The sequence below is a fragment of the Pseudoliparis swirei genome, chromosome 18 (genome assembly GCF_029220125.1).
Source record: "Pseudoliparis swirei isolate HS2019 ecotype Mariana Trench chromosome 18, NWPU_hadal_v1, whole genome shotgun sequence".
Taxonomy (NCBI): Eukaryota; Metazoa; Chordata; class Actinopteri; order Perciformes; family Liparidae; genus Pseudoliparis; species Pseudoliparis swirei.
Window position 1 is genome coordinate 22960884 of NC_079405.1, and position 14873 is coordinate 22975756.

The following is a 14873-nucleotide window of genomic DNA, read 5'->3' on the forward strand; positions in this document are numbered from 1 at the left end:
ATATAATAATTACAGTAGTACAATCACTTTATCATCTTTTTAAAATACACTTTGACCTGAAGACAGCTGCTCATTCCAATCGGTACTGGAGGATAATTGCCAATGTCCTCAAAGTACTGTACCTCTGGACTGCAGTTATTAGTCAAATAAAAATAATAAAAACAAAAATACAGCTTCACCTAGTTCTGGTTTCTTAAAGTCTAGCATGCCTGCGTTACCTAATTGTTATGCTATAGGCGACTTCTTTTGTCGTTCATTATTCTTTTCAATAAAGTATTTCAAACCCGCATTATTATTTGTTGCCTTCATAAAGGCCTCCAGCGTGTCACGCGTCTTTGTACTCGGCTGATCTCGAGCTCCACTCGGACACACTCGGAGATAATGGGCGTGCTTGTCTGTGGTGCGGCTCAACCGGCGGTACAATCGGATGATCCCGGGCGGGCGGAGCTAAGGAAGAGGAAATGGTACAGTTGGCTGGCTGCTCCCAAGAAAACCGGCGACGAGCATCCGTACCCGGCAGTTTGACTGTGCGTCTTCGCTGCTTCCAATTTCACCGTCACCCGCAACAGCCGTCGAGCAAGACGAACCTCACTCATTCACCAACAACAACAAAAAGCACACCAGCCTCTAGCGACTCCATTAAACCAAGCAGCACTTCGTATGCCGCAATTTCTAGCACATATCTGAAAGGGCTCGGAGATTAGCGTCAGGAGATAAACGGCCGCTGCAGGATGGAGACGCAGATACACGTGCCCGTGGGGTCCCCGGTAATTCGAAAAATCCCCATTTTCGTGGACGAACACAACGTGACGGAGGGCGCCATGAAGCTCATAAAGGAGCTGAGACCGGCGTGGGACTCGAGCGACGTCAGGACCAAGGTAACGTTATCCGCTAAACTAGCGGCGCAGCGCGTGCTAGGCTAGGATTCAGAGTGACAGCTCCGCAGCATCACCGGGAGGAGGGCCGTAAGAAACTTTCTGGCCGGGTTCAACTCATTTTTAAAAACTAAAACAACGTGAAAAAACCCCTTCTCCTACACTTTCCTTCTGAGGCGACGACACATTAAGCAAGTCTCGTATAATTTTTTTTAAATGGGTAGTTTGCCGTATGGTGAGCAAAGACAAATATGGAACCATTAGCTGAGCTCGCGAGACGCTCTCGGATAGCGGGAACTCTCCGCTAGCAAGCTGACGTCAGCAAGTAAGTTTAACGGGAAAGGACGGTAAAAACGACACGTTCATGCCGCGCCGCGCGCTTCAAAGTACACGGCATGCGTCACCAAATAAAGCGCGGACGCCGTGAGAAGCTGGTGACGCGATGCGTGGTTTTTTTGTGTGGGGTGCGCGCGCGATGGTGGAGCAGACACACCTTATGATTATGAAGACCGTCTGTGCAGCCGGTTGAACTCTGTCTCACTGCTCAGCTTCTTTATGATGAGGTGTTTTTACTCCGTGTGGATCAACGTCAGTACAGTATTATATATAAACATCCACGTAGTGCACAACTGATACCTATAGGGCTGGAACAGTCCTGTCATACATGATGCGTTCACGGTCAGATGGATACACTGTTATTTTTACTTAAGTAAATCATTTGTTGCATACGGGTTGCATCTTAAAGTTTGCCAGCAAACGAGAAACCTTCTCACTGACACCTCATGAACATGAAAAGTACAAACTGAATACATGTTAGTTCCATATAATGGGCGGTGAGCCACCTGGTACCCTGGCCAGCGGGCCTGTAGGTGGAGTGTCTCTAAAATATTAATTGATACTTGCTGGCATAGCTTTATGCCTACAAAGGGACATGTGGGATTATAATCTGTGACTTGCTTGGTTTTAAAACGACACTGCAAAATCAGTCCTGCCAGGAATTGTGTGTGTATATATATATATTTGTGTGTTCTATGTGTGTAGCATAAAAGGGGCTGCAACTTTCCTTTCCTCGTGCAACCCTGTGTTTCAAGGTTAATTTAATTCCTCATTTTACAAGGGAATATTACTTGGACTGAAAACTGAAAGAAATGGAAAAGTCGTACCTACGTACTGGAGACTTGTGCTTAAAGAATAAATACAAATAAAAAGAATGAAGAAAACATTGCAAGAGTTATAAATATAACAGATTCCTTAAGATAGTTAATAAAACAGAATCACTGATCCAAATTTGTCTTACTTACTTATTCTCTTTCAAAGTGGCATATTAACCCGTGGCTGGCATCCTGCCATCAGTTTCCTTCTCTGCTCCTGTTGAACATTATACTCGGTTTAATATTATAGAGCAGGGTCAGTTTAAGTACGCGTGTGTAATAAAAACCAGGACGGCACCGATAACACGGCCGCACAATTAGCATATTTAAGTCCTTTACTTCTGCACTTACAGGACACCTTGGCGCGTGTAAAATGCTGATAATGATGCATATCAAGTTGTTTTACGGTAATGTGATGCAGAGCAATGCGTCTTGCAATGCGACAAACGCATTGTTCTGTAACTGTTTGTTCACGATAAGGACAATTATGGGGTTATCGGTACTCAATACCAAGAAGTATCAAAACTTCTAAAGACAAACACCTAAGATCGACCCTTTTTTAGCCCAGATGTAGACAAAATTGAAAAGCGCTGACCGAGCAAGCGATCAGCAAGCCAGTGGGACACACACGCACACACACTCACACACACACTCCCACACACACACACGGCTTCCATCCACATGATATTGGGCTCTAAGAAAATAAAAAATGCATCATTGAACCCTCGTACAAATATCAAGTGAGTGATGTATCGTGGCCAGGTCAAAGTCTCGGGCATTCGTTGCGACGCCTAACATGTCAAGGGCTCCGTTGCTGTAGTGTACAAGTGTGTGTGTGTGTAGCCTGTAATAAGCCAATACAGTAACTTCATCTAGTTGTATGATAACTGCATCATTAGGACATCAATATATAGTTTACACTTAAGATACAATATTATTACCTTCGCATTGAAAATGCGGAAGGTTATGTTTTGATCGCCGTGTATTTATTTATTTGTATGCGTGTTACTCACATAACACCAAAAGTATGAAACCGAATCGCATGAAATTTGGTGGGATGATTTGGTTATTATCCGGGGACCATTTGATTAGATTTAGGGATCAATCGGGTTCAAGGTCATGGAAAGGTCAAAATCTTCTTTTTACCACAGCGCGGTCAATTTATATCCAATTGGCTGCACGGTGGTGTAGTGGCGAGCACTGTCGCCTCACAGCAAGAGGGCCGTGGGTTCAATTCCCGGTCGGGGCGGTCCTTCTGTGTGGAGTTTGCCCATTCTAGTTTATAAGTGATTCAATGTGGCGAATAACTAACCACGTGTTCACCGCCCGCTGTCTGAGCTCTCTCTGGATCCGACACACACACACACACACACACACACACACACACACCTGCAGCCGAGCATGTGACTCCGTTTACCTCAACCCCTACAGGCCAGACCGGCAGAGCTTTTCTCAGCGACGGCCGCCACACAGATGGGCGTTTGTTCTAACGGACCTCGATACAGAGTCGGCAACCAACAAGGTTGAAGATTGTAAGATTAATGTAAAAAAAGAAAGAAAGTAAGGTGTTTTTTGGTGGAGTTTGGGAGGGAATCGTCGTTTTGATGGTAGCGGGAAACGCTCAATGTGTTGGCAGGCCGGAGGATGAGCCTCCACACCACCTGGGCAGGAAGGCTTTCGCTGTGAACATTCTCCATTTCCAAACATCGCACACAGTTTGAGAAAACAGCACCCGGTGCCAACAGCAACAGAGCAGCAGTGTCCTCTTACAGCGCTCAAGCCGAAGGCCAAATTATTCACCTCCGCCTCCGAGGCCTCGCCGTCGGAGCGCAAACTCGCTCATGGGAAGAAGAGGAGAAAGAAAAGAACAAAGCGTCAGGCGGTGTATTGCTGAATGTTTACTCCTGTCGGTGTATTGGTTAGCGGCCTTCGCGGCGCATTACGTAGCAGGGATCGTGTGTGTGTGTGTGTGTGTGTGATAACGGGGACGCCTGCACGGCCGTCTGTGTTGGTCAGCCACGTGTGGAATGTCAGATATGTTTGAGTGAGCGTCGGGGCCGTTCGGGGGGGGGAGGGGGGTAAGAGGGATGCCGGCAGCAGTGGCGGTTCGTCCATAGAGGGCGCTAGGGCGCCGCCCCTCTTAAAATTTTTAGATGAAAAAAAAAAAGAGGAAAAAAAAAATACATCCTGTCAAAAAACATATGCCAAATCATTTAAATAGTAAATATACCGTGTTGACGCGCTAAATGTGTGTGGGAGACCGTCAGCCTGTCAACAACCACTTAAGTTAATGTGAAAAAATACAATATATCGCCATTATCACGGAGAGAAGCCCCTCCCCTTTTTCGGGTCGCTGGTCTAACGTGTGTGTACGGCATCGGGAAAACATTTCGCGGTCGTTTCAGAAAGGACGGCTTCTCATTGGCGGATGAAACGTGAATCTTGGGTCGCAAAAATTTGCGCTCATTGGCCAATGACATCGTTTTATTATTTCACGTGACTGGACTATTCGGCAGATCAGAGACCGGCGTTCCCTCACGGAGCTACGCGAGCAGGTAGCTAACGGAGCTGTCAGCTGGAGGCTCAGTGAGTAATGCGCTGTTTAGATTCCCCTGTCTGTTGTTCCAAAGTCCTGGGACTGAAACTCTCTGGACTACAACGGGGGGAGGAGTCTAAAGAGCTTCAGACAAGTGTAAAGCACGAATCTTGCCGCAGTTATCTAGCTAAGAGCATGGAGCTAACTTGCTAACAGCATGAAGCTAACCCTGTCTTATTAGAGTTATTGAGACGTTTGACCACTTTAAAGAGAGGAGGCTACTTGTCTTTACAGGAGTGGCTCTGCTCTGTCACCCAATGTAACATGTGATTTCTTTCTGACTCTATTCTGCTCTGAACCTCTTTCATGTGAGGGTGAAACTCTTTTATTTTGCAAACCTCTGAAACCCAGCCCAATGTTCCTTAAAGCTGCTCTGAACCTCTCATGCCCAAAGTCACAGTGTGTTGATAGTTGTTTTTGGACAGTGTTGAGCACGCTGTGTTCTTGAAATAAAGCTTTGTTTTTTACAATATTCTACTCAAAACCTCTTTTCTTCTCATTGTTGAGTGCTATTTAAACTGCCCCCAAATTCACCAGCCGCCACTGGCCGGCAGGATGTATGCAATTATCCTCGCGGTGGTGGGATGCACTGGTCCTGCTGGTTTCCACTGGAGTGATGTCACACATTTAGGTCTCGACGTAGAGGGATTTTGTGGTTGTCGCTCGCTCTTCATTCGACCACCCTGCAGATGAGTCGAGCGGTTCCGTCTGCGGTCAGCGGGGGGAAAGGCGTGGTCAGACGACCCAGACCCGACTGCACACCCCCCCACTCGTGCTGTGTTCAGGACGAGCGGGAGCTTCGGACGCTCGTCGAAGTCCTGTGCGTTTTAACGCGCTGCATTTACGACACCTGCAGACTGTTGGATCTCTGCCTAGCGTCGGTTTTTAAGGTCTGCGTTGCTGTTATGAACAGTTACTAGGACGTGTAATGTGTGTGTGTGTATAGCCTGTAAAAAGCCAATAAAGTAACTTAATCTATTGTATAGCTGCATTATAAGGACATCAACATATAGGTTACACTTAATATACAATATTGAATGATTTAAAGTGTCAAATAAAATGTTCATTCTTAAATTACATTAAAAAAAGGTCCAACGTGACAGTGATTCAGTGAAGAATGCAGCCGTCATAACATTTATCTCTGAAGTCAGAGCTGCATGGTGTGTGTGTGCCGTTGGTCCCGAGCTGAAGACCCTGAGGGAACAAATTCAAGATGTTTTTTCCTGGGAGCCACAGTGGTGGTGTGCAGCCAGTCCCTCATGTCTTTTCCTCCTCCTCCTCCTCTTCCTCCAGCTCTTCACGGACGGAACCACCAACAAGCTCGTGGGCTGCTACGTGGAGGACACTCCAGAGGACGTGGTCCTGGTCCGGGTATACGGGCACAAGACGGAGCTGATAGTGGACCGAGACAACGAGCTCAAGAGCTTTCAGGTAGCGCGAAGGGTCGTGCTCTCCTTTGAATAAATAAAAAAATGCCTCGGAATGGTTTCTCCCATCTGATTTTTTCTTTTTAAATTTTGTATCTCTCGGGTCTCCTCTAGGTGCTACATGCTAACGGTTGCGCCCCGCGCCTCTACTGCACCTTTCAGAACGGCATCTGCTACGAGTTCATTCAGGGGGACGCCCTCGGGACGCAGGACGTCAGGGATCCCTACTTGCTCAGGTCGGGGACACGTTCGTGTCACGAGGCAACGCCGCATTTAGACGTAGCCGGGAGACGGTGGAGTTGTGCGACGTGTTCTCGGGAATCGCCCCGAGGTTTTTCCCACGTTCCCCCGTCGAGAAACAAACTACTTTACAAAGCAGAGGCCTCGATGCCGCACCGTAAGGCAAATGAGGCAAAAGGCATGTGAGTCTCATGCAAACACGGCAAAACAAAGAGAGCTGCTCACGCAACATTATTACGACAGCGATCGACGCAATGTGTCCCCGAAGCGATCAGTACAGCATTAAATCTGGTAACACACATTGTCCTGGTTGTTTGCTTCTTTCAAAACACATGTCCACATGCGCGCCGCGTGTGCGTGTGTGTGTGTGTGTGTGTGTGAGACACACACACAGTGTAGTCCGTTGACTCTTCCCAGGAGCCTTTTGATAATTTCAGGCTCAAGTCAGTCTTGTTCAAATGTAGTCACGCTGATGACCTTGTGTATCTTTTTTCTTCTTCTTACCCCTCAGACTGATATCCGGGGAGATGGCTCGTATCCACGCCATCCACGCACACAACGGCTGCATCCCCAAACCCAACCTCTGGATCAAGATGCGGAAATACCTCTCCCTCGTGGCCACGGAGTTCACCGACCAGGCCTCCAACATCAGGTGAGATCCGGCTCCTCGCTAGTTTTTGGTTGGCTCACACACACACACACACAATATTATGTTTAGAGATCGGCGACTAGAAAAGCGTCCTGGTTGCCAGTGAAACGTAGTTTTACGCCGTTAAAACACTAATGACTCCTGTAGCCATGGAAACGTTGGACCTGAATGGATTATCAGGAATGTTTTTTACACACATTCCTGGTCCCCAGATGATGAATCCTTCAGACTTTGGCCATCCAGTGACTTTATTTGTAGCGCCATCAGCAAGTTTACTTGCAAACCGAGAAACATTCCTCTGAGCCGTGCATGGTGTTCAGTGCTGACGAGCGGATCTGGTTTGATGTCACTTTTGAGCATCTGCCGCTATCAATCCGATTCTGCATTTGTTTAGTCCCTTAAACAACTACGCTGTTAATAATAACATTTTGATGGGTGCACTTTGCCTTACCTACCATCAGAGAAAACAACAACAACAACACGTATTGTTGTTCTCCTCCCAAAAAGATACAAACAGAGCTCTGCAGTACTGCTGCTTCTTTCTCTTCAAACCGTTTCACCCTGGCTGTGTTGTAAACTGAGCCGTCGCACACAAAGCTGCCGTGCTGCCACACAGTCGACTGACACACGCAGCCGGTTGAACCCGTCTTCATTTACATTTCCTTTTTTTGTTTTCATCTGATGAATTCTGAACTGTAGGACCTGAGAGTTAAAACCTCCTGGAACAAAACAACTCCTGGGCTGACGCTACATACGGTCTGAGGCCGGTGCGTTCGGTGTTATGAGGATTTGAGGGAACTTTCATCTCTGGGAAAAGAGTCCGGGCAGAAGATGGCTCATTTTTTTTTTCATCTCTGCACCCCTTGGTAGAGCGTTTCATAACCTGGCCAGCTGCCCGGCCACAGCTCACGTCTTTGTTCTGATGGCTATTCATTTAAGTTCAGCATGTGGCTTATATAACTGTAACAATAATAGCCGACTGGATTAGGGAGTCGGAGGCATGCGGCGGGCCAGCAGATGTTTGCTCAGCTCGGTGTATCGGGTCACCGCGCTCTCCCTCCTTGGTTACGCAGGCAGAGCGGCCCGGTCCCGGACAGCAGACACTTGTTGCAATTTCACCCCCCCGAAAGACAGAGATCAAATTTAATAATATTTTCTGTGCGATGCCGAATAATTTACGCTGAGATGCCGAAACACGCTGGCCTCCTGTGTGTGTGTGTGTGTGTGCAGCCTCCCTGTCAGGCTGATTTTGGATTAGGCCATATAAGCCCATTACAGTGAGCACAGGGGTCTCGGCACGGCAGTCTGGTCAGCTACTTGACCCTTTCTCCACGAGCCCAGAGGGCCACTTTCGTCACACGCCCGGGGCTAAACACGGGTCAGATTGTTCAGGAGGTGTACGTCATACATTCACACAGACAATTAACCGCTAATCATATAATTAGAATCACAGTTGAAAAACTTCAAAGGGTGACGCGGCAGTGTTGCCATGGCGCCGGTACAACAGGTGTCCACCGAGGGCTCGTTTGTCTGAAACGAATCTCCCCCCGGTGCCAACAGGGGCCCACAGCCCCGCTGAGCCTGTGTGCCATTCGTGCATGTTGGCTTCAGTGAGTTCATCTCCTTCATGTGCGTCGCCGTGACGATGAGGCCAAAAACGAGGATAAGCTGTGCGTAATGGTGGCAGAAAATCGTGTCACACAAGCTCGCCTCGGGTTGTTAAACACGCTCACGCAGCCCTGCATTGTTTGGTGACACTCGCATTTACATATTTGTCACAACAGTCCGACTGGAGAAAACCGCGTGTAAAAAAACAACAACAACAGACTTCTGTCCCTCTCTCTCTCTCTCTCTCTCTCTGCGCTCCCCGTCCAGAATCCAGCAGGAGGTTCCCAGTAAGGCGGTGCTGGAGCAGGAGATGGCGTGGATGAAGGAGCATCTCTCCAACCTGGGCTCCCCCGTGGTGCTCTGCCACAATGACCTGCTCTGCAAGAACATCATCCACAATGAGAAAGAGGGTACGCTCCGTGGCCAGAGGTTTGCTGCCGGGCCGAGGATCTGAATTCTTTCGGAGGGTCGGGTGTGGTCGTTGAAAATGAGAAGTTGTACGGAGCGGCCAAGCATGGGCGGGTTTTATTTGCTTTGGAATTTAGGTAAACTAGTGGAACAATACATGCGTAGAGTATGAGATCAGTTTATTTCATTTATGTGCTGTATAAAGTTATTTTCCTATAATGTGTATTTGGTTTTCATTCACAGATGTCACAGATTTACATTGAAATTGATAGTCTGCCTTTTGGACTGAAAGATCGATATTGATACCAGAAGACACACTTTTGTGTTGTTCGGCAATTTCGATATCAATTTGAGTCATTGATTAGAAAGTCCAGTGGCGGTTGCAGCCAATTGTAAATAGAGCGAAAATGTAACAACATTTGAAAAATCATCAAATCATCAAATGTGATTCAGCGAGCCCACGAGAATGCACATCGGGGGAATGTTACTTCCAAACACACACACTTCCTCCTACTTCCTGAACCGCGTATGGGTTGAGGAAGTGGAGCGATTGCTATCGAAACATTTTTACCAGCGGAAACGCGACACTGTGGTTCTCATGAAACGTCTTTCAAGCAAGAGCACCGTGGCCATTTTCAAAAGTGTTCTCGTCGTCTCTCAGGTCACGTCCGCTTCATCGACTACGAATACTCCAGCTACAACTACCAGGCCTTCGACATCGGCAACCACTTCAATGAATTTGCAGGTTCGGCGAAAAAAACCTCTGCTTGTTTTTGCCGTTGTTTTTTTTTTTCACGCTCATCCGCGACTTATCGTACATCTGCGTGTCCTCCTGCTCGGTCAGGAATGGCGGAGCTGGACTACGGTCTGTACCCGAGTCGGGAGATGCAGATGGACTGGCTCAAAGTTTACCTGCAGGCCTACAAACTCTTCACCATGAAAACGGAGGAGGTCAGCCAGCGAGAGCTGGAGACGCTCTACGTGCAGGTCAACAAGTTTGCTCTGGTGAGGAGGAGTTTGTACCACACACACACACACACATGCATGCACACACACACACACACACACGCATGCACACACAAACGCACTCCATTGGGTCACAGTACTTTGCCTGATCTCTGTTTCATGTCTCTTCTCAAGGCTTCTCACTTCTTTTGGGGCTTCTGGGCGCTCATCCAGACCAAGTACTCCACCATCGACTTTGACTTCCTCGGGTAAGTCGCCGTGTGTGTGTGTGTGGACGATTAAAGCTGCGTGTGGCGACCCCCCCAGTAGGACGGGATGGGTCGGTCCGTTTGTCTGAAAGTAATCTGTCCGTGTGGGTTAGATGAAGCTTTATAAAAGAGTGAAACCAAAAGTCTTTAATTTCTTTTGTGAGACATCTGAACACTTCCTGCCCACAGGCTTGTCTCTCTCTCTCACACACACACACACACACATGTCACTTTTCATTTAGGACAGCGCCCCCTAGGTTAGTGCTTCTCACAATGTGTGTGCTGTGACTTGATTGGTGCAGCTCGTGCGTGGGCGGGCACTGTAAGTGTTGTTGTGGGTCCTCCCGAGGGTTGAATGCGATTAGAAAGGGACAAATAAATCGACAAAAAGAAGTTGTTCTGCGTCAACCTTTGTCAGCGAAACATTTGACGTGTTTCGTCTTCCGCTGACCTGTCGTTCTAGTTTCCATTATTTTACACAAAGCGCACACACACACAAATTCAAACTCGAGGCCGGCCTCGTCCTCCTCCTCCCGTGCCTTCAGCGCCTCTTTGCTCTTCCGCCCTCAGGTACGCCGTGCTGCGTTTCAACCAGTACTTCGAGACCAAACCCGCGGTCATGGCCCTGCAGATCCCCGAATGAGAGGAGGAGGAGGAGGCGGCGAGAAGACAGGAGGGAGGGTGTCACAGGTTGTTGTTGTGTTGTTTTTTTAACGCTGGGAACTCTTCTCCGCGCGGGCCAGCTGCTGACGGACCGCTGCCCGGTCTGCACCGGCGTCCTGTCTTTCCTTCCTCAATGAGCAGCGGCCGCCTCTTCGTCCCTCCAACCTAGCGCCGCGTGTCTGTCCCAGCTCTCGCCCGAGAATGATAGAAGTTCCGTGGGGGGGGTTCTCCCCGCATGAGAGAGAGAGAGAGTGCGTATGTTTGTGTATCATCATTTTTACCCCGGCATCTTCCCTCTTCGGTGCAAACGAACTCAGCGTAACGACGGAGAAAAGAGGGACGGACGCCTAAAGAGGAGTTGGATGCCGACACCGACAGATAGTATCTGTGGCTCGATGCCACGGCCTCATTGCGGTTAGAAACTGGAAATTCTTCTAATTTTGTGCGTGCGTGATGAGAACATTCCTCCTCCTGTTTGCAAATAATCATTTTTTTTTTAAAGTGCTCGTAGCTTCGCTTTTTCCGCACTGCACTTCCCATAATTCACCTGTGCATCAAACACTGCGGTGAGGGTATTCTGTGACCTTTCCTCTTGAGATATATGAAGTAATCTGTCCGTATATATATATGTATTTATTATTATTTAGCTTCTGTCAGTTCCTCTCGTACAGCTGCTGCTGTACAAATGTGAAGCGAACCGTATAGTGTGCCGGCAGACTTCTAGAGGCTCCGCCCACCCCGAGGAACCGCGGAGGGAAAATCTTTTCAAGGACTCTGTCGGTTGCGTCACTGTTGTGTTCTAGCAATCGGTGCTCGAGAGTAGCTGAGCGTGCATTTATTTAAACGCGCGAAGACGGATTATTTAACATCTCGGGTGAAACGAGTCGTCGGTTTAATGAGCGTTGCGTTGAAATGAGGAGCGATACGAAGCCGGAGAGGGGAGGGAGAAGAAAGAAGGAGAGGGCACCTGTGGTAACGTCTCTCTGAACTCTGCGTCTGTTTTCCACCTACTTGACTTTTATGGTTGCAGTGAATCGCTCCTTTTAACTTTCCATTTTGCGCTTCCAGACCTCTTGGGGAATCCCCCCCTCCTCTCTCGGATGCCCTCCGCGCTCCACCCACCCCATTTCTTTTTTCCTGTTTAATCTGTTGGGATTGAGGCAGTAGCACCTGTTCCTCAGGCCGTCAGTGTCATTCATTCACTTCCCAGGTTCGGAGACGCATTGTGTTCCGGAAACGGCTATTGCGCAATACGTAACGGGGTCGGGTAGAGTGGCTTTCAACAAGAGGCAGGAAGTGGTTCTGACACACCAACGTGATCTCGTCTCGATGCAGATGGTCGGTGCGTTGTTAATGTTCTAAATACATTTATCGAAGGTGTAAACGGTCAGTCGGCTCGAGGCAACCGACCGACTTGGTTCGGATTGAAAAAAAGAAAGAAGTCCCTTCAGTCTTGTAACTTTAACTAGGGACGGGTCACATGACGCCATCGGTAAAACAATTAAAACAACTTGAATTTTGGTATCACTTGGGACAGAAATCCCCCCCAATGATTGTTTAAACTGTCCATTTATTTTAAAAAAATGATCATAACTTCCCAGAGCCCCAAATAACTTCTGACCTATACAGATTTAGTCCCAATGATTTATGACGAATACATGCTGCTAATCAACATGTGATGCTTAGTAGGCATTTTCTCAGTTTTTGCTTGAAATGTGTTTTATATAATTTGTATTATATAATTCTGTTTTTGACTAAAAGATGAGGAGACCCACACAACCGTGTTGACAGGCCGAGTCGTAGTAACCATTGCCAATAAACTGGCTTTGTGTTGTGTGTGACATCAGCAGAGATCCTTTTCTAATCAGCACAGATGGACCTTTGACTCGCCCGTTCCCTTTTTCTTGTCCTCGTAGTTTGAGAACTCCGCTTTCACTGCGCCGCGGCAACTTCTCTCCTTTCTTTATTCCGTTGGCCTTCAACTCGATTAGAAACGACGCAACTCATTCCTGGATGAAAGCGGTCCTCCGTCGCCCACGGCCCCCCCAGCAGGGGGAGACGCCGAGACCCGACCGCCGACCTCCGCTGCCGGTTTCGAGCGCAGCCGGAGAGACGCCAACCGATGGTTTCAGGTCGTGACCCGAGAAAGTGTCGTGAAGAGGGTCTGAGGGTCCGAGGGTCTCGACGTGTTTGGGAGCCACGCTACCAGCCTCGCAAAACCAGTGGTGCACTTTCTATGCTCAGCCCTTATTTTAGTGGATTTATTGTGTAGTAATCTGCTTAGATTTTCAGACAAAAGCCAAATTAATGAACTTGCTGCTTGAACGCACAATCCTAATATCAATGTAGGAATTCAGCCTGGATGTGGGAAAAAAGAAGCCAGTTTGCACTCCATCCATTTTGAAGGGTCAGGTTTATTTCGTTAATTGACACTCCAGCAGCCGGTGATGTTACGAGCTGAAAACACATCCCGCACAGAACCGAGGCCGCCCTCTTTTTAGAAGTGGGCTGATATCCGAGCAGCCGTTTGGCCCGTTGGTCACCCTACCCACTGTGTTGTGTTTTTAATTTCATTTTTACATCGAGAGGTTCCGATACCAAAATAGTCGAGTCCGCTGTGTATTCCAAAGGCTTCGACACGTGTCGCGCACACACTGAACTGTAAAACGACTGAAGTGACCTTATCGTTGTACAGAAACACACGAGACACTAATAACCACACGGTATGTTAACGGAGACCGGCCATCAACAATCTAAACAAGCTGCTGTCACGCAGAATGATTCACATTTCTTTTAAAGAGTAAAACAAAAAGCAGTGTTTCCAGCTGCCCCACACAGTGATGTCACAGTGTAGAGTCACTCAACACAAACTGGCAACGCACAACCACCAAATCAAAGTCATTGATTTCAACTCGAGGTCCACTCGCGCGGTTCCTTGGGCGCCGTTACCCGAGCCGGCTTTACGTTGTACCGATTTGGCCAAAATGTAGCAAACAAAAGCAGAAAATATAGAGTTATGCCAAAAAAATAACCAGATGTCGTACTGGCTTGGGAGAAACACATTCCCAGTATGCATCAGACCAGTCTACCTCGCCTACTGTATCCCACAATGCAAAGCGCTAGAACGGCAGTGTTATGGTTAAAAACGTCCACGTTTTAAAACTAAGTTGATTTATTTTGTAAAAATTGTTCACAAACTGCCGTGATGGCAAGCTAGCGCCTGCTGGAGCCTGTTCAGTTGCCATGGAGATGGGCGTCTTGACGTCTGGAAATCGACGTTAAGTTACAAAACAATTAGATAATTGAACCTTGCATGTTTTTACCGACAACATATATTCTACAAAATCGTGTTTCTCGATATGGTCGTCGTTGACACGTTTCTCATGACGTTGACACAGTGGGTGAGGTGAAAATGAGCCAGACGAGAAGTCGTTGCCGGCCGGTTTGAATCTCCGGCTTCAAGCCGTCCGTCAGACTTGACCCGCTTTCCTTTTCGGCCTCACGTGGTGTTTTGAAGCCGTTTTAACAGGGTTTATTTATTGGGTGCATCTTGACGTTGCATTTCGCAATTGTTTTCGTTTTTTTTTCCTTCGCTCTTTTCTAATCATACCAAAACGGTAAGCTCCAGAGGGTTTGCACTGCAGTTTATTTGAGAATTAACTATTTTTGTGTGAGTGCACTAACTTAATTTTAAGAAAACACTGTACAGATAACTGCTTTATTTTCTTTCTTCACTACCTTTGTACGCTGATATTTACTTTTTGTAAAGTGCTTTGAGCGCCATCTATAGGGGACCCAGCGTTGTGCCCGCAGATGTGACTTTAAATGTATCATCCAACTGCTAGAGGAGACGGCGGAGATGGAGGCTGTAAATACTGTAAGAAATACTGTGAAAAAGCTTACTGTACGGTGATCCTTCACACCTCCCGTAGGAGTGGCAAGAAGAATTATTTAACAGTTGTCAGTAAATATTTCCATTAAAATGTATAGAATAATAAATGAATAAAAATAGTCTGTGTGCTTTTGATTGGTCTACTCTCTG

General features: G+C 47.5%; 1 protein-coding gene across 3 annotated transcripts; it reads left to right on the top strand.

The window, feature by feature from the left end:
• Positions 1-477: 477 nt before the first annotated feature.
• On the top strand, positions 478-14842 carry etnk2 (ethanolamine kinase 2). 3 transcript variants are annotated; one of them, XM_056437706.1, is made up of 9 exons: positions 478-878; positions 5916-6053; positions 6164-6285; positions 6801-6941; positions 8814-8956; positions 9616-9699; positions 9799-9959; positions 10095-10168; positions 10739-14842. In XM_056437706.1, exons 1-9 carry the CDS (start codon positions 732-734, stop codon positions 10809-10811), a joined length of 1083 nt encoding a protein of 360 aa, XP_056293681.1. In that variant the 5' UTR covers positions 478-731; the 3' UTR covers positions 10812-14842. The 3 variants fall into 3 exon arrangements, with proteins under 3 accessions (XP_056293681.1, XP_056293682.1, XP_056293683.1); XM_056437707.1 differs by lacking the exons at positions 5916-6053; positions 6164-6285 and having other exon boundaries at positions 789-878; XM_056437708.1 differs by lacking the exons at positions 478-878; positions 6164-6285 and having other exon boundaries at positions 5967-6053.
• Positions 14843-14873: the final 31 nt, after the last annotated feature.